The 23026-nt window shown below is 39.9% G+C and overlaps 1 protein-coding gene across 2 annotated transcripts in view; it reads left to right on the top strand.

Annotated features, from left to right (window-relative positions):
• The window catches only part of PTPRO (protein tyrosine phosphatase receptor type O), a 260435-nt gene extending 238014 nt beyond the window's left edge, over positions 1 to 22421 (top strand). For both annotated transcript variants that reach the window (XM_055280533.2, XM_055280532.2), the window contains 8 exons: positions 3251 to 3341; positions 4418 to 4494; positions 5074 to 5208; positions 6042 to 6164; positions 11246 to 11400; positions 13771 to 13906; positions 19978 to 20098; positions 21129 to 22421. In XM_055280533.2, coding sequence (XP_055136508.1) covers positions 3251 to 3341; positions 4418 to 4494; positions 5074 to 5208; positions 6042 to 6164; positions 11246 to 11400; positions 13771 to 13906; positions 19978 to 20082 — 822 coding nt within the window. In that variant the 3' untranslated portion in view covers positions 20083 to 20098; positions 21129 to 22421. The remainder of the gene's footprint in view (positions 1 to 3250; positions 3342 to 4417; positions 4495 to 5073; positions 5209 to 6041; positions 6165 to 11245; positions 11401 to 13770; positions 13907 to 19977; positions 20099 to 21128) is intronic.
• Positions 22422 to 23026: the final 605 nt, after the last annotated feature.

Genomic DNA, 23026 nt, shown 5'->3' with positions numbered 1-23026 from the left:
TCAAGTTGACGTATAAAATTAACCATTACACCATGATTTTAAGGTCTTTAATACTGTTATTTATTATGATGCTCTCTTCATACATTTCTATTCTTAGAACATTATTGGTCATATATGTAATTAATTGGGTGGTAAGTCCTGACATTGTTTACATGTTCTGGTGGGAAAATACAACTTACTCTCTAGGGCTCTGTTTTAAGTCACAGGCTTAGACTGTATGTTTTGGACTAACATTTGCTCAAGCAGTGGCCCACTGGTCCAATTTACTTCCTTCTTCATTTGACAGACTTCAGATATTGCCAGTCCTCAGTTCCATTCTGCCCCCTACATCCTCAGGGTCAGTGTCAGGGTTTCCTCATCAATTTTCATAGAAGTATTGTGCTCCCATGCCTGATTTCAGGGTGTATGCTGGAGCTTTCACATGGCAGCCCTCAAATGTTTTTGAAATATATTGATAGTTAATTGAGACTTAAGGAAAAAAAATATTCCTAGCTCTAATGAGAATTCCAGAGAGTACGAGATGGCCGAATCACCTTGGTCTAGATAATTCCAGCAGCTGAACTTTTACTTGTTCTGTTTATATTAATGCCTAGTATTTGTATTCATTTTGATGCTGACATTGAAATATCACATTCACATTGAGAAATCACATCATTTATAAGCATTTTGCAAGTTGAAACTAATGTCTGGATTTATATATACTACCAATACAGCTATAAGTCATACATGAAGCTATACGAGTTACTAATTTGTGTTTACTGAATAGATTTCTTTTTTACTCTGAATCTGATTTTAAATCTGCTAGAAAGATTGATTATCCTTCTGATAAAAATATACACCTTTCCTTTAAAAGTCTTGGGACCCAGGGATTAAAATAGGTTCCTCATTTTTTACATTTCACATGGGAAGGATTTTGAAGAACCAGACTTTATAGCTGAAATGTGAGAGCCCAGAAGACATATCACATATTGCTCATTCTGCTATTAATGTCTGTGCTTAGTGTTTGATCAGGATACTAGTAAAGGCCCTCACCATCTCTGTTCAGACATGTGGCTGCAAAGATCAAAACAAAACTACAGAACTGGCCATGCAGTTCACAAGAGGTGACCTTTGATTTCTGGTAGTAGCTTTTACTTGCTATAGATGGAACCTCTTCTGTCAACACCACTGGCACATTGCTTCTCCTCACTTTTTCCACCCCTATGGACAAGTAATCTAGTAATCTTAGTATCCTTTGAATAAACCCCCTTTCCTTTAGTCTAAACTAGTTTGAGCTATGTTTTTGTCACTCACAACTAAAAGAATATGTTTACTGGAAGATGACTTGTTGGATTTTTTATAATCATGCAATTCAGAAACAGTAACAGTTACACTTGGGTTTCAAGACATAATGTCCACCCTATCCCAAAAAAAACACTGAAAGCAAACTGTCACCTACTGACATTGTTACAAACCCTAAGACCAGAATACAGATTGTGCTCTCCTCAGAAGATGATGTTGCAGGTTATGGACTGAATATTTGTGGTCCCCCAAATTCCTATGTTTAATACCTAACAATGCAATGGTATTTGGAGATGCAGCCCTTGCTAAGTAATTAGGATTAGATAAGCTCATGAGGGTGAGGACTTCATGGTAGGATTGTTGCAGGACTTTTCCTTAGATCAGCTAAAGATGCGGTTCTTGTCCGTCCCACAGCCATGAAAATTTAGGTTCATAGGCAGTTTGGAGTGTGAGTAAAACAGGCTTTTATTGGGTGAAAAGGAACAACAGGGACTCTCACTAGGCTGAAGTCCCTGCTGGAGCACTTCCCACCGGCAGCTTGAATCTCAGGTTCCACACAGGAAGAGGAGAGGCCAGGCTCCTTTCCCACTGCAACATGATGAACTTCCTGAGGCTCCACCTCTGTGAGCAGGCTAGTTGGAATTTCTCTAAGGACCCCCTCCCGTCTGACTGTCTCAGGATTAGCCAAGACAAGACGCCTAAGAATGAAATCTACCTTGTTGCCATCTTGATCTTGGACTTCCCAGCCTCCAGAACTGTGAGACATGAATCTCTACTGTTTAAACTATCACTCTATGGTGTTTTGTTATGGCAGCCTAAGCCAACTAATGTAATGTATATGCTTGTGCTTTGCTTTCCAAGACCTGTATGCTTCAAACACAGCCAACAAAACGTAGCCTGCTATTGGGTTTGGGTGACCGTATTAGTTCCTATGGCTGCCATAACAAATTACCACAATTGTCGTGGTTTAAAACAAGAGAAATTTATTCTCACAATTGCAGAGCCAGAATTCCAAAATCAAGGTGTCAGCAGGGCCACACTCACCCTGAAGGCTCTAGGGAAGAATTTTGCTTTGCCTCTTTCAGCTTCTGTTGGCCACAGCAATTCCTTGGCTTGCAGCTGCATGACTCTGATCTGTCTCCATCTTTACATGCCTTTTCCTCTTCTCCAGGATGATCTCATCTCATGTTCTTTAACTTAATTACAACTGCAAAGACCCTTCTCCAAGTTAGATCACATTCACAGGTTCTGGGGGTTAGGATGTAGATGTATCTTTTTGGGGATCGCCATTCAACTCTCTATAGATGACTGTATAGCCTAGAAAAAAAGGGTGATAAATTATATTTAGAAACAAAACTGATAAAAGAAAATTCAGAAATGATTTATGTGGGTTTCAGGTCCATCACTCCATACTTTGTCTTCATAAAGATTTAAGCCAGTGGAATTTCCATAAGGTTGGAAATAAAATAACTTTAAAGCTGCTGAACTGGAAACTTAATATTTTATTTTTCACTTAGTGACAGGCTAAATTACAAAGGCTGCAAAGCATACTGTGTTTACATGCAGTTCCCACTTTGATGCAATTCAACTTTGGCAACTTCCACTTACAGTGTTCAGCCAATTAAACCTCTCTTATCAACTTAGAGTATTTACAGCAGGAAGGCAACACACAATTAAAGTTCTATCAGTTAGTCAGCTTCCACATGTGCTCAAACGCTCAGCCTCAATCTGTTTCCACCATTCCTTTTGTATCTGAGGCCTTTTCCCGTGGCTTATCAGTCTGTCCCCAAAGCAAGAGAAGTTGGCCAGAGCAAGTTGACAATAGTGGGGTGGAGGAGTACACTCCGCCTCTAAAGGGAGCTACTGCAATGTCATATAGCAAAGGGCTTGTGAGCAATAAACCAGTGTGAACAATAATCCAATTCACACCATGTATGGAAATCCCAAATCCATTCTCTGTCCTTTACAGGAGTTGAAATTGATTGGACTGGATATCCCACACTTTGCTGCAGATCTTCCACTGAATCGATGTAAAAACCGTTACACAAACATCCTACCATGTAAGATCGTCAATTGTGCCAATCATACTCATGTCTTTTAAGGGTTGCAGATTAATCAATTTCACCAATCTCTGGCCACACTCATTTGTGGTCCGGATCTCAAGGCCACGTCTGAGATTGCATTGATCTCACTCTGCTTTGATGTCTTTAGATCTTATCATATGAAGGAAGATTTAATTATTGTGCTTTTAAATGAATTGCATCTGAACAAAAAGACTGACCATTTGGCCCTTTAGAGATTAAAGAGCCATAGTCAAATTAGGGATTGGATCATTTGTACTGTCATAAAATATTTTCAGCCAATTCATTGATAATGGAAAGAGGCAAATGGAAAGGCAATGCAGTATATTAAAATGCCTTCTCTAACTTCTGACAAGTTATATAGTTGCTTAGCATTTTGTAATAAAAAGCAACATTCAAGAAAAAAAGGTAATATAAAGCACTTACAAAACAATTAAAATACATTCCAGTTTAGATTTCACTTTTCTCTCTGCTACACGCTGTGGGAGCTAGGCACGAATGGAAAAGTGAGAAGAGAAAGGCTGAAAAAGCTCTAGAAAGAGAAGTCTCTTCTTGATATGGTTTCTTGATGAAATTAGATATATTATCATAATAACACTTCACATCTGTACACAGTTCAGAAATTACTTCTTTAATTTAATGTCCACCTACAAAAGAAAGCCATTCTCTTCTCTAGGTCTCCTTAAAGTAGTGAACTCTCTGCATATTTCTAGGTGAAATGAAAATCGTGTGCTTAGGCTATATACTATAGCTGTCCAACCAATCTCACAGATATTGTAGTTCCTGAAATACTCTGAACAACACCTAAACAATCCTAGAAACAATTCTTTCAAGGACAGGAGAGCTGGTAGTGGAAAAAAATAGTGGTTGGAAGATATTCACTTGTTTATTTAAACAACAAACCAAAGTTGAACAATGGCTAAAATATCAGGCTAAAAATTGTTATCTATCTACACTGTCACTGACTGATTTAACTTAATATTGGATAGAGAGGGCCAAAATAATTTTTCCTTCCATCCTCAATTTTAATATTTTTTTCTCCTTATTCTCTACAGATGACTTCAGCCGTGTGAGATTAGTTTCCATGAACGAAGAGGAAGGTGCAGACTACATCAATGCCAACTATATTCCGGTAAGTAGAAAAAAAAATCAGGCATCAGTGCTAACCCAGCCAGAGAAAGACTAGGAGGGCTACATGCATGTGTCAAACAGTTCGAAAGAGAGCCATTCCCAACCCAGCAATTGAATTCTAAAAAGTTTGCATTACTCCGTTTCATAATAAAGAATAGAAAGAAAAAGTCCATAGATTAGTAATGTTTCTATTTCTTTATAAAGGACCAGTGAAAGGGAAAGTAGAAAGGCTAAAGATCACCTCTCTTGTGCTTAAATTTCACATTCAGCAACCAAATTCAAAGGGTTCCACCCTAGCACCTGCACTTTTAAAATATAAAGATAGTTATTATTGTCATAAAAAGGTGTGGATGTGATTTTTACAGCCTTCTGGAGAACAATGCTTACAATCACACAGACTAATTATGGTCAGTTACTCTGATAGCCTCTTTGATTAAAACAGAAGAAAACATTACATAGGTGTGTGATCCTTTGCCAATTTTATCACCAGTAAATTTTCAGTTTTTTTCCCATAGGTGTGGAGCAGCATTTGGTGTTGACAGTGTCTGGTTAGGTGATAATTTTGTCACTTATCTTTCAGGGATACAACTCACCCCAGGAGTATATTGCCACCCAGGGGCCACTGCCTGAAACCAGAAATGACTTCTGGAAGATGGTCCTGCAACAAAAGTCTCAGATTATTGTTATGCTCACTCAGTGTAATGAGAAAAGAAGGGTACGTACTTACTGAAGCTGCTCCCACTTAGCAGCAAAACCTGCCCCAGCCACTGCCGTTGATGAAATGCTTGTTGTTTTCAAAGTCAAATAAAACATAGAGACAAATCGCTAAATTTAAAACATTGTATTCTGGCAGCAAGAATTAGAATTTGGGGGTAAACACACAGACCCGGTGGTCTTTGCAGTGTCCAAAGGAAAAAAGAGAAGGTTGGAAGTCTTCTAAAAAGGAGAAATATTGCACATTGTTTTCCAGGAAACTTCATTAGCACTAGTAAAGTCTTCGGGAGCTGGCAAGCTCTGATTGGTGAATGGATGGTGGTGGGTAAAACTAGTCTCAGAGTCGCAGCTGGTTGTTTCAGTTGCTATTAGATAACACTAGTTTCAAGTTACTAAAGGCAGTTTCAGCAACCGGGGCTTACAGAGAATTATATTCCTGGAACAGTGTTATGCGTTCTGAGTGCTTTTGTTTTTTGAGACGGAGTCTCACTCTGTTGCCCAGGCTGGGGTGCAGTGGCGCGATCTCAGCTCACTGCAAACCTCTGCCTCCTGGGTTCAAGCGATCTGCCTGCCTCAGCCTCCCGAGTAGCTGGGGCGTTCTGAGTGCTTTGTCCCCTGACCCCTCAATTCCGTTTTAATTAGATATGATAAGAATGACCCAAGTCATGTGATAAGAATTCACACTATGTAGCAGAAATGGTTGTATTTGCTTTATGTTTCATCTTCACCACGGTCCTAATTCTTTAGAGGTGAATACCTTTGTTTTCCCTAAGTGAGCACACTTAATTTCTTTCCTAGCCTGTTTTTTTTAAAATTGTTTTGTCCTTGCTCCAGGTGAAATGTGACCATTACTGGCCATTCACAGAAGAACCTATAGCCTACGGAGACATCACTGTGGAGATGATTTCAGAGGAAGAGCAGGATGACTGGGCCTGTAGACACTTCCGGATCAACTATGTAAGTCACGAAGCAGAGAGCAGGTACTGTCCCTGTGCTGACACCTGCCGAGACCAGTTTGGTCGGGGAGACCCTAACCCAGTGGCACTAGAGGAATTACAGACACACACACACAAATATCGAGTGTGGAGTGGGAAATCAGGGGTCTCACAGCTTTAAGAGCTGAGAGCCTCAAACAGAGATTTACCCACATATTTATTGACAGCAAGCCAGTGATAAGCATTATTTCTATAGATTATAGATTAACTAAAAGTATTCCTTATGGGAAATAAAGGAATGGGTCTGGCCAGTTATCTGCAGCATGAACATGTCCTTAAGGTACAGGTTGCTCATGCTATTGTTTGTGGTTTAAACGCCTTAAGCGGTTTTCTGCCCTGGGCGGGCCAGGTGTTCCTTGCCCTCCTTCCAGCAAACCGACAACCTTGGCATCAAGGCCAACACGAGCATGTCACAGGGCTGCAAAGATTTTGTTTATGGCCAGTTTTCGGGCCAGTTTATGACCAGATTTGGGGCCAGTTTATGGCCAGATTTAGGGGGCCCATTCCCAACAGACACCTACACCACCACCGCCGGGCAAGTGCTGGGAGACCAACCCAACGAGCACTTTGAGCTTTGCAATGCTGCTTCCTTCAAGAGGAAAAATCCACTAGCAGTGTCATTGTTTCCCATTCCGTCAGTGATGGTGTGGATGATACAGTCGGTCTGGAGAGGCTGAGAAGACGCAGTAAAAAGTCTGCACTAGTTCATCTCAAATTAGCTCAGGATCATAGAAGACACTATTAATCATTTCTCATCAGGCATCACTGAGGACAGAAGTGTTCTCATTACTTATATTAATCATATATGAGTATAATTAGGGTATATAAGGCACACTTTCATTTTAAATTAAATAATTAAATCCTGATTTAGTAGTTTGAATTTTGTTTGTTGTTTTTTTTTTTCTTATTTTGTTCTGGTTTGGTTTTCATTATTTGTAAGGTACTTCTAGGTCTTATTAATCATAATTCCCTATCTCTCTTGAAGGGCTATTGATTTCTGATTGATAACACATCCAAAAAAAAATGTCTGTTTTTCTCACAAGGCCTGCCACCTTTCTGCTGACAAGTCTCTGAGCAAACGCTAAATATTTCTGTGCCAGGCTTAGGTGCTAACATCAATCGAAGTCATGCCATTGACCTCAGCCTATAGAATATACAGTTTTTACTACTAATAGTCTTCTCCACTTGAACATGCTCTCTATGAAGACAAAATTGAATAGGAAAGTTCTCACTGAGATGTTCTTCCCTGCTTAGAAACAATCCTTTCTGATAGTTAAGGCAATAGCAAACTGTAGCCTGTGGACCAAATTTACCCACTGCCTGTTGGATAAAGCCCATGAGCTAAGAATGGTTTTTACATTTTTTAATGGTTGAAAAAAAACATCTGAGCATGGTGGTTCATGCCTGTAATCCCAGCACTTTGAGAGGCTGAGGCGAGCAGATCACTGAAGCCCAGGATTTCAAGATTGCCTGAGCAACACAGGGAGATCCCATCTGACTAAAAAAAAAAAAATTAGCTGGGTGTAATGGCACACACCTGTAGTCCCAGCTACTCAAGAGGCTGAGGTGGGGGAATCGCTTGAGCCCAGTGGGTGGAGGTTGCAGTGAGCCAAGATTGTGCCACTACACTTCAGCCTGGGCAACAAGAGCAAGACTTTGTCTCCACCAAAAAAAAAAAAAAAAAAAAAAAAAAAAACAAGAAAAATAGTATTTTATGTGAAATGCTATATGTAAATTATGTGAAATTCAAATTTCAATGTCCATATATAACATTTTATTAGAACACAGCCTGCATTGTTTACGAATTTTCTATGACTGCTTTTGTGCTACATCAAGCTTGAGTAGCTGCAACCAAAACTATATGATCTGCAAAAACTAAAATATTTACTATCTCTTTGCAGAAAATGTTTGCTGACCCTTAAAATAGGCAATGGAAACAAAGATTGCCCATATCAATACAACGTTAGAACTTGATACTACCTACTTAGTGATATCGACAGGAGATAAATCACTTCTTAGCCACTGTTAACTGCCACTTGTTAACTGGCAGTTAACAATGTGTTTTATGACCAGGAGAATTTAGGCAAATCCCCGTATGACTCTAACAGACTGTGTTTCGTGTTGTTTCGGTCGTTTAAAATTCACATTGCTTCCTTGTTAAGCAAGTTTTTACTCAAATGCAGAGTTTCAGCTTAAGTGTCACCTCCTTTGTGGAGTCTTCTCTGGGCTTGGACACCATTAGCCCATTCCTTCGCTGGGACAGAGTCTCAAGTACGCTGCTTTATCACAGCACACCATAGATAGTTACAATTCTCGCTTTTTGTATCTGCTTCCCCAGTATACTGTGAGTTTTAGAAGCAAGTGCTGTATCCCTGTGGAACGAATAAATCAGTGAATGAATGAGTTATTTCAAAAATAATAAGGCACTTGTAAAGCATCAATAGACTTTCCATCAGAGAAAATATTTGTCAATCCGAATGCCATTTGAACTCTGTTTTTTGTTCTTAGATATTTCAATTGAAAAGCCAGTGCAAACTGATAACCAAATACAGTACAAATCTGTCCCTAGGTTTGCACGTAGGAGAAAAAATTTCAGAGCACAAAATAGGTTCTGTTCCATGGCCTATTCTGTTGACAAAGAAGAGTCACATAGATTATTGCATAGTCAGTACTATGCTTCTTGTCCTTGGTCTTAAGTGATGACCTATCTTTCAATGACAATCATGTGAAGGACTTGAAAAATAGGAATAAAACATTGAACAGTAGTATTTGCTTGTAAGGGATTTACTTGTTACAAGCATCTGGTACCAGAGTGCCCCCTTTTGGCCATAAGCATAATGAATCTAAATGTTAAGCTCCTACAATGATGGCTAAGTTGCCCAAAGAACATTGCGCTGTGCTAATTAATATATTTTTCAATTTGTTTCATTTTTTGTTTATGCCCTTCTTTGTCCATTCCATATTGATGTGTGGAAACTTTCCAATTATAAAAAGATAAAATTACATAAATAAGGAACTCAAGGTAAGAGAAATTTAGAAATAGCTAAGTAAGATAAAACCAGAAGAGTTTTCTCCTTTAACAAGAAAAGAGAAAAATGACCATAACACACAACTTGTCACTTTCTACTACTTGAAACTTGGCATGAACTGAGTGAGGGCTGGAGACTAAAAACGTGTTTGTTGCCAGGGACTTTGTGCCTTGCTATTCAGCTCACAAGGCTGACCCCAGTTCCAGGACCCCTGCCTTGTAGCTGTGGAGAAACTAACTACAATTTAATGATTTCCTGATATTAAATCACCTTGCACTTTTTAACTGAATACATTTTCACTTCAACCGTACTGGAATATATATATTGGCTACAATGTACACGTGTTATACAAATTATGATCAGCATTTGAACAGGGCAAGCATGTTCCTGAACTTTCCTGGCAACTAAAGTTATCTGGTGGCTGAGTATTCTCAAATCCTCATGATGTTGAATAAGTAAATTATTCTGCACAATTCATTATGCCCAAGATAGTTTCTCAACATACTTCCTGAAGAGAGCAGGGAGGGTAGCCAGGGTCTTTGTAGACTTCATGTTCCGTGTGTCTAAGCCAGAGCCCTTGAACATAGTAGGAAGGCACTGCACGCTGCTGGAGATATATTAGGTGCCAAGGGTACAATGGGTGTAGGGGAGGTGGTAACTTATGTATATTTAAACAAATCTTACATATTTATTTATACATTTTATTTATGAATTGTCTTTATACATTTATTTTCTGCCCAAGACCACTGACTCTTTGAAATTCATTTCTCTTTTAATACCTGAACTTCAATTTTAGCTCAAAACTGACAGCGAGGCCAAGCTTCCTTCCTTCCCACTTATGATATAATATTCCATCCTCTGAGTGAATTCTAGGCTCTTCACAAGTTTGAGGAATGAGGGATGAATCAGACCTTTATGAAGCCTGGGTTTGGGATATTTCTGACGGTTGATAACAAGTGGAGAATATATAACTCTTACAAATTAGTTGGGACTCAAAAGAGTTGATCTGGAAAGATACACATTCTAGTTAATATGTACTCAGTTCAGAGAGAACAACAATATATTTGATGTACGGGTTAATAGGAATAGGTAAATATACAAGTTATACTCACTTACTAGGGACTCCCAGAATCAACCATACAATTGCACGGAGCTGGATGACAGTGAGTGATAGTAATGAGGTATTAGTAAGTAGTAATATCACACACATGATTACACTTAATTCACACAACAACTCTTGTTACAAGTATCATTAGGCCATTTTTAGATATGAGAAAACTGAAGCTCAGTGAGTCAGGTCCTCCAGTATCAAAGCCCAAGACAAGGATTCTCATATAAGTGATTTTATGAAAGTGCATTCTTAGGGAAAGCCCATAAGGAAGCAAGGGAAGCAGATTGACAGAGAAGAAGCCCTACAGAGCATTCAGCTGAAGTCTCACCTGTGCTGGATCCCACAGGCAGTGCTGGGGCATGAATAGCACCATGGTATTGTCTCACTCTGAAAAAGGCTGGATTTTTGCACCCCACAATTAGACAATCATTAGCTGTGAGCTGCTCTCAGCAGAAGAACGCAACCTCTTAGGTATTTTCTATCGAGGCAGCTCTGTGCAGTAGAAGGCAACTATCAAGAGAAGGGTACTGCTGTGCTGTTAGCAGCAACTGGGAAAAGTGTGTCCCAGGCACCAACAGCACTTTCTACAGTGTTTAATTCATTAGCCAAAACTGATGCAGCTTCTAAATGACAGAGCCAGGATGCAAACCCTAATCTGCTTAAGTTTTGTCCACAGGTACAGATTAGCCTACTTATCCTACTATTTGAAGCTTTATACAATTAGCGTGTTTTTTTTCAATACCTATTTTATGCCAGATATGGTGCTCAAAGCTGGAAAGGAAAGTGTACTGATCAGGAGTGGAACATGGTTCTACCTTTTTGCATGATTAACTAGTGGAGTCCTGGGTCATCCTAACAGTGAACTGAAAAATTAATGCTTGTTTTTGGCTTTTTTCTCTAAAGGCTGACGAGATGCAGGATGTGATGCATTTTAACTACACTGCATGGCCTGATCATGGTGTGCCCACAGCAAATGCTGCAGAAAGTATCCTGCAGTTTGTACACATGGTCCGACAGCAAGCTACCAAGAGCAAAGGTCCCATGATCATTCACTGCAGGTAACCTCATCAACTGCATTTTCTATTAAATGTTAGGAGTTGGTTTTGTAAGAGGAATAGCTCACCATTCCATAAGCCCTTATCAGATTTAGTTGAAAATTAAATAAACTCTGATGTTTTTTAAACTATGATTAATTGATGTCTCGCTATATACAATATTTATTCTGGCTTTCCTGTATCTATACCCTATAAAATAGATGTTATTACTCCAATTCTTTAATGAAAATAATAGAGAAGGGTAGAGATGTTAAGGGATTCACACAAGTTCATGCAGCTAGAACGTGGAGGAGTTAGTATTCAAATCCAGGCATGCCAATCTGCAAGGATCATGCCCTTAATATGTGATATTATCCTACTCCATCAAGGATTCTGAGTAGTTACAACATGAACAAATACAAGGTCAAATTATAGAAAGCTGATCACAGCTTGACATAATATAAATAGGCATAAAAACTAGAAAAGGCAAAGAAAAATGAAAATATTCAGCTTATGAAGATAAACATATTTGCTGTGGTTCCTCTTCGGCATTTTCTCTTAAATTTTCGGACAGTAGAATGAAAAAGGATGTAGGATATAAAAAAATCAAGGTCCACACTAATTCCCAACAGGAACAGTTATCATTAAATTTAATTTGTTCTTCTTACTATATGAACTCCATCAAAATCTATCTCTGTCACACAATATTGCTGTAAAATCCTTACGCAACCTCAAAAGAATAGGGGACCTAAACGTGCTCCAATGGCATGTGAGAGGTGGCAGTGGGATGAAGATGTGAAGGGAAGCATTGGCAGCCATGCCAACCTAAGCAAATAAATCTACAATCGCAGACCTACTGCCATGGCCCTTGTGAATTAGAATGGCTAGAATGAGGATGAATGTGTGTGCATTCATGCGTGTTTGTGTGGAGTGTGTGTCTCCCTGGAAAGGAATATGCTTCATAAGCTACTAAGTTTCTGTTTAAGGCAGATATTGTTGCTGTCAATCCACTGTAGGCATTCACAGGTTAAAAGATGTGCTTTAGCAGATAAGATTATCTGTTCTCAAAATGGTTCTTTTCAAGAGCAGAAAATGAAGCTCTTCAACTCTGGGGTCAAACTCACAGATTCCTTCCATGGAAGATAGTAAGTGCAGTTCTGGATGTGATTTTACAGGTGCTCACCCAATGGCAGATCATTTTATCTGAGAAATCCTGGGACGGAAGAGTTGTCTAGTAGAAAAAGCAAACTTAAACTCAAGGTTTATAGAGTGGGATTTTTCTAGCAAACTTTCCATATATATTGGCCTGAAATTTCTCTTTTCCCATCGTTTCACAGTAATTCAAAGCTTAGAGCCATTTGGCTCTTTATTGAAGATTGGAGGAAAAGAAGGGCTGACTTCAACACATAAAACTAGGGACTGTGATGGGCAGTTGGCCAGCGCATGTCAGTCCACTTCCACCTGTGCCCTGAGCACTGGGATTGGGGGACTGGATGAGACTGGGTCCAAATTTTTCATCTGATTTTAAGGCATCTGTGAGATAGAAGCAGGCCCAGGACCCACTAAAAGTGCAGGCGTGCTGTAAGGCAGGTCTGGGGTGGTGAACTGAACTTGGAGTTGAAGACACACAAATCTCTGTGGTCCTAGAGCTAGAGTTAGGATATGGACATCTCAACTGGACTTTTGAGCTGGTCTGAGGGCTTAACTCTGATGCTGTTCAAAAGACAGGGTATTGTTTATGTGTATCAGCTCTCTGAATGCAGAAATCAGTTCCCGAGAGTACTCAGCATGGAATCCCTATTTTTCTGCAGAAGCAGAGACCCCAAAAAAGGGTGTGGCCAATGCAGTGCAAACCTCTCTCAGGAAGGTAGCCATGATAGTCAGAAATGTGACATTAGAAGGAACACCAACCACAACTGCATACTTTAAAATCAGTTAAGTGGAAAATACTGTCAGGAGCTTAGTCTTCTTTTTTCCACAAGGGCACTATTAGTAGTTTTTTAGAAATCATCAGTTTTATTTGAACAGTAAAGTAGCACCATCTGGGCCAGCCGCGGTGGCTCAGGCCTCTAATCCCAGCACTTTGGGAGGCCGAGGTGGGAAGATCACCTGAGGTCAGAAGTTCAAGACCAGCCTGGCCAACATGGCAAAAGTCCATCTCTACTAAAAATACAAAAATTAGCCAGGAATGGTGGCGCATGCCTGTAATCCCAGCTACTCGGGAGGCTGAGGCAGGAGAATCACTTGAACCTGAGAGGCAGAGGTTGCAGTGAGCCAAGATCATGCCATTGCACTCCAGCCTAGGCAACACAGCAAGACTCCATCTCAAAAAAAAAAAGAGAAAAAAAAAGAAGCGCCATCTGAATAATGTGCCATTGGAACATTCTTTTGCAGTGCTGGAGTGGGACGGACGGGAACATTCATTGCCCTGGACAGGCTCTTGCAGCACATTCGGGATCATGAGTTTGTCGACATCTTAGGGCTGGTGTCAGAAATGAGGTCATACCGGATGTCTATGGTACAGACAGAGGTAGGAACATAATCTATACGTATTTTTAAATTTTCCCTGGACTGAAAAACTTACCATTATTCAATGATACACTTCAAAACAATTCTCTCAAACTTCTTTGTATCTTTCTTTCCCATTTTCTTATTGTGTATGTTCAAACTGCTTTGAGGCATAAAAGAAACAGACACTAGCCTCCAGAAATCCATTTGACCTGTAGTGATTATACTTTTATTGGCATCATAATTCAGAGTGCATGGGTAGATTCATAAGAGTAAAACCTCTTTGAACAGACTCAGAGTCAATTGCAGATAACAGCCATCCTGGGTAAATGCCACCAAATAGAGACTGTAGAACTGGTGCAATTTGATTTATATTTGAAATGTTGGATTTGATTCAATACATTTGTCATTAGTTTATCCTCCGTGTGACTCTATCCCAATTCACTTTTGATGATGATTAGAAGTTGGATTTGAGCTTTCTGTTCCTTTTATGATTTTAAAGATTCCCAGTCCCCAACCTACCAGCATTGCCAGTTCCCTTCATCTCAATGATGAAGATTTATTATTTTAACAACATGGAAGCATCCCCTGAAATATCCAACAGCGTTACGTGCTCCGTCTTCCTCCTCTTCTCCCGAGTCCTCCCTCCCTGAAAGCCTGAGGATGCACTTAGTCTGGAGCGGCAACCCAAGGCAACGCCGGCAGACAGCACCGCCTGCCTCAGAGCAGCCGTGGGTGTGTACCTCTGTGGGCGCAAAAACCCAAGTACAACAGCTTGTTCATAAGCCTCATCACCCAGCCATACTCGCGACTTCTTAGCTTCAGTCTTACAATAATCCTTTTTCTCAAAGAGTGTGTGTGGGTGAAACACTTGGGTAGAACACAACCTGGCCCGACCTGTTATCAGGATATTTTTTAAATGCTTTGGTCTTCCTCATGCTTTTCCTACCCAGCACCACTAGATGTCAGTATCACTTCAAAAGCCTAGAGTAATGGCGGCCGTCTCAGCTGTTTCTGCTTTCCCACTCCTTTTACTTTTCTTTCCTCCTACCTCCCCATTCTTGTCTGACCAATTTTTGGCAAGGCTGTTTCAATACATTCATTTCTGAACTACAGCAGGATCATACCACTTGGGAAAGAGTTATCGTCGTTAATATTCAGACCTCTCATTGATAATTAGGAAGCAAATCCAATTGGTTTCCTCACTTGGTTTCAATCATGCTGCCTGGTAATTTAGTGTGGTGGGGACATCGATATCACTTTTTAATCATAAGTTTAAAATGTCTGGTTTCCCAGAGGAGTCCACTATCTGGTGAGTAAACAGTGCTTTATTATTCAGTCCATATTTTTGGCTTTTACTTCCATAAATTCGCACCCTGATATGTGATTAAAACTCCCCGTTATGTATATGAATCACCAAGCTTCAAAGAGCCACACCTTAAGTATTTTGTATTTAATGAATTGTCTCCTCAATTTACTTAATTCATACCTTTTAAAACTTCATAGATTTTGGGGCCAGGTGCAGAGGCTCACAGCTGTAATCCCAGCATTTTGAGAGGCTGAGGCGTGCGGATCACCTGAGGTCAGAAGTTGGAGACCAGCCTGGCCAACATGGTGAAACCCCGTTTCTACTAAAAATATTTAAAAAATTAGCCTGGCCTGGTGGTGGGCACCTGTAATCCCAGCTACTCGGGAGGCTGAGGCAGGAGAATTGCTTGAACCCAGGGGACAGAGGTTGCAATGAGCTGACATGGTGCCACTGCACTCCAGCCTGGGCGACAGAGTGAGACTCCATCTCAAAACAACAAAAAACTTCGTAGATTTTAATTATGGCCTGTTTGCTTTTGACTTTTCTCCAACTACAGATTCTTAATCTCTTTCACATGACACATCCTCCATCCCATTTTTAGAGTCATTATCTTTCTTTGGGTGGTTATCAAGCAGCCACCATGTCGCTTTCTGCAAAGCCAAGAAATAGTTTTGTTTTCTCCCTAAATGTTTTACCCTAAATTTTGGTTGTTTCATTTGTTTATGCCAGCATTTTATGTTGATATCTCCTCGGACACAGCCTTTTTAAAATACAGTATCCCCATCCTGGCCAACATAGTGAAACCCCGTCTCTACTAAAAATACAAAAATTAGCTGGGCGTGGTAGCACATGCCTACTACAGTCCCAGCTACTCGGGAGGCTGAGGCAGGAGAATCACTTGAACCTGGAAGGCGGAGCTTGCAGTGAGCCAAGATCGTGCCACTGCACTCCAGTCTGGTGACACAGCGAGACTCTGTCTCAAAAAAAAAAAACCATAAAATAATTAATTAAAATTAATTATGAAATAATTAAATAAAAAATAAAGTGCAGTAGCCCTTCCCTGAACTCTCGTGGGGAGTTCAAAGTCAGCAAAGAGGGCAGAGGTCCCCCGGGTTACTTACTTTTTCCGACTTTTCTAGCTTGACCCTTGATTCCCTAAGGACTTCATGGTGGATGTTTTCCAGTTCCAGTTATTTATCTGTGTCTTTTTTTTTTAACTTATGTCTAGAACATCTTGTTCATTTACCTTTATTTTTTCCTTGTTCCTCTGCTCACTATGGTTCATCCCGTATTTTGAATACAGATTGATCTGCCTAAGATTCTCCTTAAGCCCATTCACATTCAAATTCTGCCACCAGGTCACAAAAGTTAACAAGGAAATAACAAAGTAAAAAAAGCTTATTCTTTTCACATGTATCATCCTAGAGTACTCCTTTGACACTAATGATTTTCAAGAGAATGAAATGATTCTCCAGTTGAGCTCTGTTTTTATGTATATAATCAACCCACATAGACCATATTTCCTCCCATCACTGGTATCTAATTTTCCAGCCTTCTCTACATTGCCTTGACTCCACCATTCCACCTCACCCAAAAAATTGCAGAAGTAGCTGATAGGATGAGCCATGTCTCCAGGTGCAACATGCTGCCTGGACTGCACTGTGACCTGCCCTCTTCCTCTTCCTCACCTGCCCAGACACACTTTATAGACTTCTTCACGCAAGTAGACGCGTATTTAGAAAGAATGCCAGACCCTGGGGGGAGCCTGAATCTCCACTTTACTGCTGCACAAGTCACATCACCTCTCAAGGCTCCCATTTCTCTTCTGTAAAATATGAATGATAACTTTCACTAATTTTTGTAAAGTAGACATGATGGGAAATAATATAACCTAGATAAGTGCTTTGAAACTGTGAAGTGCTACTTATGAATGATGTTCTCCTCTCTTCTATTTTTATCAAATATTTTGTTGGTTTTCCTCTAATATCCTCACCTGGAGGTCAGTTGGGGCTTTGCTTTGAGCAGCCCATCCTCCTGATCTGCGGTTTGGATGTCGGGACTTTGAAGGACAAGTCCCTCCATAAACAGTCTTTATTTACTTTTCTTGTGGTCTTTCTGTTTGGTTGTTTTATGTTTTGATACAAAATGCAGCCACTAAGCAGATGCAGATTGAATGTCCAGGCAATCTCTGGTCTTATCTATTCCCTGTGTTGACATAAAACCAGAAACAATGGATTAGGTGTCCATGTGTGATGACCACAAGGGGTAGCTCAGCCACTGATAGAATACCATCACCACAAAAGGGAATATATTTTCTCCAAACCGTGTTGAAAAATACAGGTTAGGCTGAGGTATCAACCCAGTGATGTTTGAAATATTAATTTTGTTTTTTGTATGAAGTTGTTACACAGGAAGCTTCTTAAAATCCTATGAATATTTTGACCAGATCTCATTTAAATGTTATTTCTAGTGGTATTACTTATAGAGAAACTCTGGGAAACAAAGAAAAAGGAGGAACACTGTGAAATTACCCTTACTTCTTAGCAGAAAGATATATTTTGGTGATTTCATCTTGCTTTCATTCAAGTATAACTTTTATGTGATTGTGCGCATATTATATGTATGTATATATGTGTGTTACTTTACATTCTATTTACGTTGTAGTTTCTCATTTAGGATTTTACTATGTAGCCTGTATAGTATCAAAAATTACCTACAACTCTGTAAATCTCATTTTAAGGACAGACTAATGTTTCATTATAGATACACTATTGCATACTTAAACGAATCTCCTTTTTATAGAACATTAAATTGGATTATTTCCCACTTTTTACTATTATCTGTGTCCACAACATTTATTAGCACTTTATTAATTCTACCTCCACAAACAATAGGTAAAATGGACTGCCTCAACAAACTTGTCATCATTAAATATTATTCTTTTCCTTCTAGCTTTGTCCACTACACAGATAGAAAATAATTATTTCAATGTACTTTGTATTACTTGACTATTTTTGGCAAATTTTAATATTTCCTCAGTTTACTTCAAAAATCATTTAATAAGCACAGCTAAGTGCTAGGCATTAGGAATAAATGCCTCGTTTCTAACTTCCAGGGAATATTTGGCCTAGTGGTTGATGTCCTTTACTTGTCTATTTGTATATCTTACTGATTTGAATGAATTTATCACAAAAATAAAGGTATCAATATTCTGTCATAATTCTAGAAAATATTTTTCTTTCTCAGTTTCTGGTTTACCCTATGTTTTTTTCTTTTTATGAATGACTTTATCACAAAAATAAAGGTATCAATATTCTGTCATAATTCTAGAAAATATTTTTCTTTCTCAGTTTCTGGTTTACCCTATGTTTTATTCTTTTTAACTTTTTTTTTTTTTTTTTTTTTTTTGAGACGGAGTCTCACTCTGTCGCCCAGGCTGGAGTGCAGTGGCGCGATCTCGGCTCACTGCAAGCTCCGCCTCCCGGGTTCACGCCATTCTCCTGCCTCAGCCTCTCCGAGTAGCTGGGACTACAGGCGCCCGCCACCACGCCCGGCTAATTTTTTTTATATTTTTAGTAGAGACGGGGTTTCACCGTGGTCTCGATCTCCTGACCTCGTGATCCGCCCGCCTCGGCCTCCCAAAGTGCTGGGATTACAAGCGTGAGCCACCGCGCCCGGCTTCTTTTTAACTTTTTAAAATATATGACCGGGCGCGGTGGCTCACGCTTGTAATCCCAGCACTTTGGGAGGCCGAGGCGGGCGGATCACGAGGTCAGGAGATCGAGACCACGGTGAAACCCCGTCTCTACTAAAAATACAAAAAATTAGCCGGGCGCGGTGGCGGGCGCCTGTAGTCCCAGCTACTCGGAGAGGCTGAGGCAGGAGAATGGCGTGAACCCGGGAGGCGGAGCTTGCAGTGAGCCGAGATCGCGCCACTGCACTCCAGCCTGGGCGACAGAGCGAGACTCCGTCTCAAAAAAAAAAAAAAAAAAAAAAAAAAAAAAAATATATATATATATATATATATATATAGTAGATCGAGATTTTTCTTTGTAATTTATTCTATTGCTCTTAATTTTAGAAATTCCTTTCCTAAAGTAATCAGAGAGAAATTAACCAATATTTTCCTCTATATTTTTAAAGACAATTTATTAAATTACCTGGAATTTGCTTTGGTGTATGATAAGGGGATATCCTTTTTTTTTTTTTCAAAATAGCCCCATGATTTGATTGAATATTCATTTCCTTTAGCATTAATAATGATTTAATGTACAGCATGATGAACATGGTTCATAATACCATATTGTATACTTGAAATTTGCTAGGAAAGTAGATCTTAAGTGTTCTCACCACACACACACACATACACACAAATATATATACATATATGTATATACACACACATATATATAAACATATATATAATCTGGGGTGATGAATGTGTTAACTAGCTTGATTGTGGTAATCATTTCATAATATATATGTATATCAAGTCATCACATTGTACACCTTAAATGTATACAATTTTTATTATACTGCAATAAAGTTAGGGGGAAAAATTCCACTGTTTTTTTAAAAAAGCCATGATGTTCTAAGCTCTGTTATTAATCAAAATACTTGTACAGTTGATTCTCTTGGATTTTCTAGTTATAAAACTGTGTCTCTGTAAATAATGAAAATGGTTTCCTTTAACACCAGATCTTGATCATTAAAACTGTCATAGTATAAAATATTATATCTTTGCACATGTCTACTCTGAGACCTGTTTTTGTCTTTTGTTCCAGGAGCAGTACATTTTTATCCATCAGTGTGTGCAACTGATGTGGATGAAGAAGAAGCAGCAGTTCTGCATCAGTGATGTCATATACGAGAATGTTAGCAAGTCCTAGTTCAGAATCCGGAGCAGTAAGTGGAGAAGAGCTCGCCACGAGTGCTTGGTCTTAGAACTATTAGAGGGGGACGTGAAGGATGGGACAAAAGACAGCAGTAGCCATTTGTATTGACTCTGACTTCACATGAGTATTTCTTCCCAGTTCCTGGCCTCACATGGGTGGTCACAGGGAGAAACAAGTACTGTAGCAGATCTTTGAGTTTCAATGCACCTTGGGGTTGGTGTTGGCAACAAACAGGAGCTTCTGCACATCATGATGACTTTGCCTCCATTCCCTCTACTCAGAACCCTAAATTATTCTGTTATTGGATCTGTGCCTGTAATATCAGGATACTACCATCCAAATCTATCTAGATATCTTGTGCAAATATTTTATTGATTACAAGGGCTGTATACGGGGTTACAAAAAGACATGAGCTGGATTGGACACTCCTAAAACCAAAAACAACAGTGACAATAGAGCCTCAGGATAGCAGAGTCTGAAAATACCTTGGTCTCACCCATTATGTGAGCCCTTACTTGACAGCTTCATGAAGACACTTGTAACATATTCAATGTCCTGTTCTCCAATTTTGACTAGGAGATCAGATTTTGGAGGTGTAAGTAATCTTGGTTGAGGTAACAGTAATCTGCCCATTTAGTTCAGTAAACAGACTGTAGAGTGTCTGACTATATTGGGGGAAGAGGAGCCAACGACAGGGTAGGGAGATGACAGTGGTACATGATGGGAGAATCATGAAAGTCTGGGAAGCATATGGACCAGTGGGCAGGATAGGATTAGCACTGCACCTCTACATCCATCAAGAGAGACGGAGCGCAAAATGGAGCAGGAAGGATAAAAAATAAAGACAGAGAGAAACAAATTTGCTGGGAGAGGGAAAGACATTCAGACCCACAGAAAGGAGGCAGCACACAGAGAAAGATGCACAGATCAACCCACACCTGCATGGGTTGTGAGACTGAACATAGTGAGAGCAGTGGTGGAGCAGGAGAAGGTTGCTGTGACACCAGGCTGCTTACTGTCTTTCTTTGTCTCATTCACAGGAGAGGACATGATGTGCACCCATCCTCCCTTGCTTCCAGATTGTTTTAGGGGGCCCTGATAGTCATTTTTCTAAACAGAGGCCCTGCTTTGTAATATGTGGCCAAGGAGATAATTTATCTCACAGAAGCACCGGGAAGACTTAGCCTTAAAGAGCCTACAGTGTCTTTTTGGACTCTTTCACTTCGGGACATTTAATAACGGACCAAATTCAACAGAACACCAGGAAGGTCAAGACGCTCTGCAAAGGGCAGGAAGTACAGCACTTCCGAAGAGTTTAGTTGGCCCTTTGCTGGTTGGGCTGAGTTTTTTAAGTGTTTGTTTTTAAGTGCAATAATTTTTGTGTGTGTGTGATTCTTATCAGAAAGTTGAATTATTTTCTGCCTACACCATTCATCAGCCCCATAACCCAGGAAGGAACAGGCATTGTTAGCATCAGATTATACCTCATTATTAAAAGGAGGCATGGCCACACATGAAGAAATGGTCATTCTACTTCAAAGAAATTGAGCCAGCACTATCTGTACTCCAACGTTACCGGATCTGGATTGGGGAAGTTGGTCAGGGAAGAGAGGGGTTCTACCCACAGATCAACTGTGTAATCTTTTCCTATTCAAGCTATAATTCAAAGTAGAGTAGAAAAAATATTGTCTTAACTGTTCTAGTTCTTGACGGTTTTCTTCCTTATTAACAGTTGGTGTTTCTTCCTTGGCCCTTTTGGACTAATGCTACTGTCCAAGTTCTTTCTCAAGAAACCACATCTGGTTCAGAAGAGTGTCAAGTCGGATTCTTTAAACTCTGTTGCTGTCTGAGCAATCTTGGTGCCTAGACTTTGCATTCCTTGTTCTGTTGACCTGCATACATGTGAGAGCTATTTCTTTAAGAACTATATAGGCTGTGAAAACGCACTTTCTTTCCCCCAAAGAGCTGGGAATTTATGAAGTTATGGCAATGAACTGCAGCATGCTGGGACAATTATTTGACTACATATTTTTTGTAATATTGTCAAATGTCTCTATGGATTCTGACAGAGATTTCTTTTTGTTTTGTTATTCTTTTGGTTGTCAGTTTCATTTTAACGAGTGTAACTAGTAACATTTTATTCTTTGGATTTTGTATAATTACAGTACATGATTGTGTATTGTGACATGAATGCTGTCAAAATGACATTGATGGCATTGTGAAGCCTGTTACTTTGTGTCACTTCCTGATAAATAAGAGGTGATGACATGGATATACAACAGAAAACACTTTGAGTTGAAAGTAAACACAAGCTGGCTGCTTCCCTGTGGCAACTGTGGCTATTGTGAGCTTCCGTGTGTGTGCTTCCAGGAGGCTTTGCTCCTCTTCATACACCTGACACTGCCCCTTCCCTGGCTTCCCTCCATCCCTGATCATCTTCATGAAGCCACAGATATAAGATCAGCTTAATATTTTATCAGTGACCTTAGTGTTGCTGAAAGATGCCAAATGAACAGCTCTGCACCCCACCGTCTCTTGTCACTGAGAAGGCTTGGCCATGGCAGACCTTGGCAGAGTTTCTTGCAAGATCTGGCCAGTGAGTCTCAGTTTCACCTTGCAGGGTGAATGGCAGAGGATGCCCATACCCTGCAGGTTAACAGCTTGGGCTCCTCAGGGATTGTCAGTTCCTACTCACCTCCCTGCTACCACCTCCTCCTCTTCTTCTCACCCCCCACTCCTTTATTTCCCTTTTTTGGACATTTTAATAATATATCGCACCATTCTCAGGAACAAACATGGTTAATGAAAGGTGGCAAAGGGATGTGTGACATTCTTAGATTTTCACACATGGACAGTCAGGAGTGAAATGTGCAACCTTGGAAGAGGTGATGCAATGTATGGTAAGCTGAAATACATTTCCAACACTGCTGCTCAGAGC

Source organism: Symphalangus syndactylus, chromosome 5, assembly GCF_028878055.3.
Source record: "Symphalangus syndactylus isolate Jambi chromosome 5, NHGRI_mSymSyn1-v2.1_pri, whole genome shotgun sequence".
NCBI lineage: Eukaryota > Metazoa > Chordata > Mammalia > Primates > Hylobatidae > Symphalangus > Symphalangus syndactylus.
Note: the sequence above shows the minus strand (reverse complement) of the source record. Positions and strands in the feature narration are given on the sequence as shown.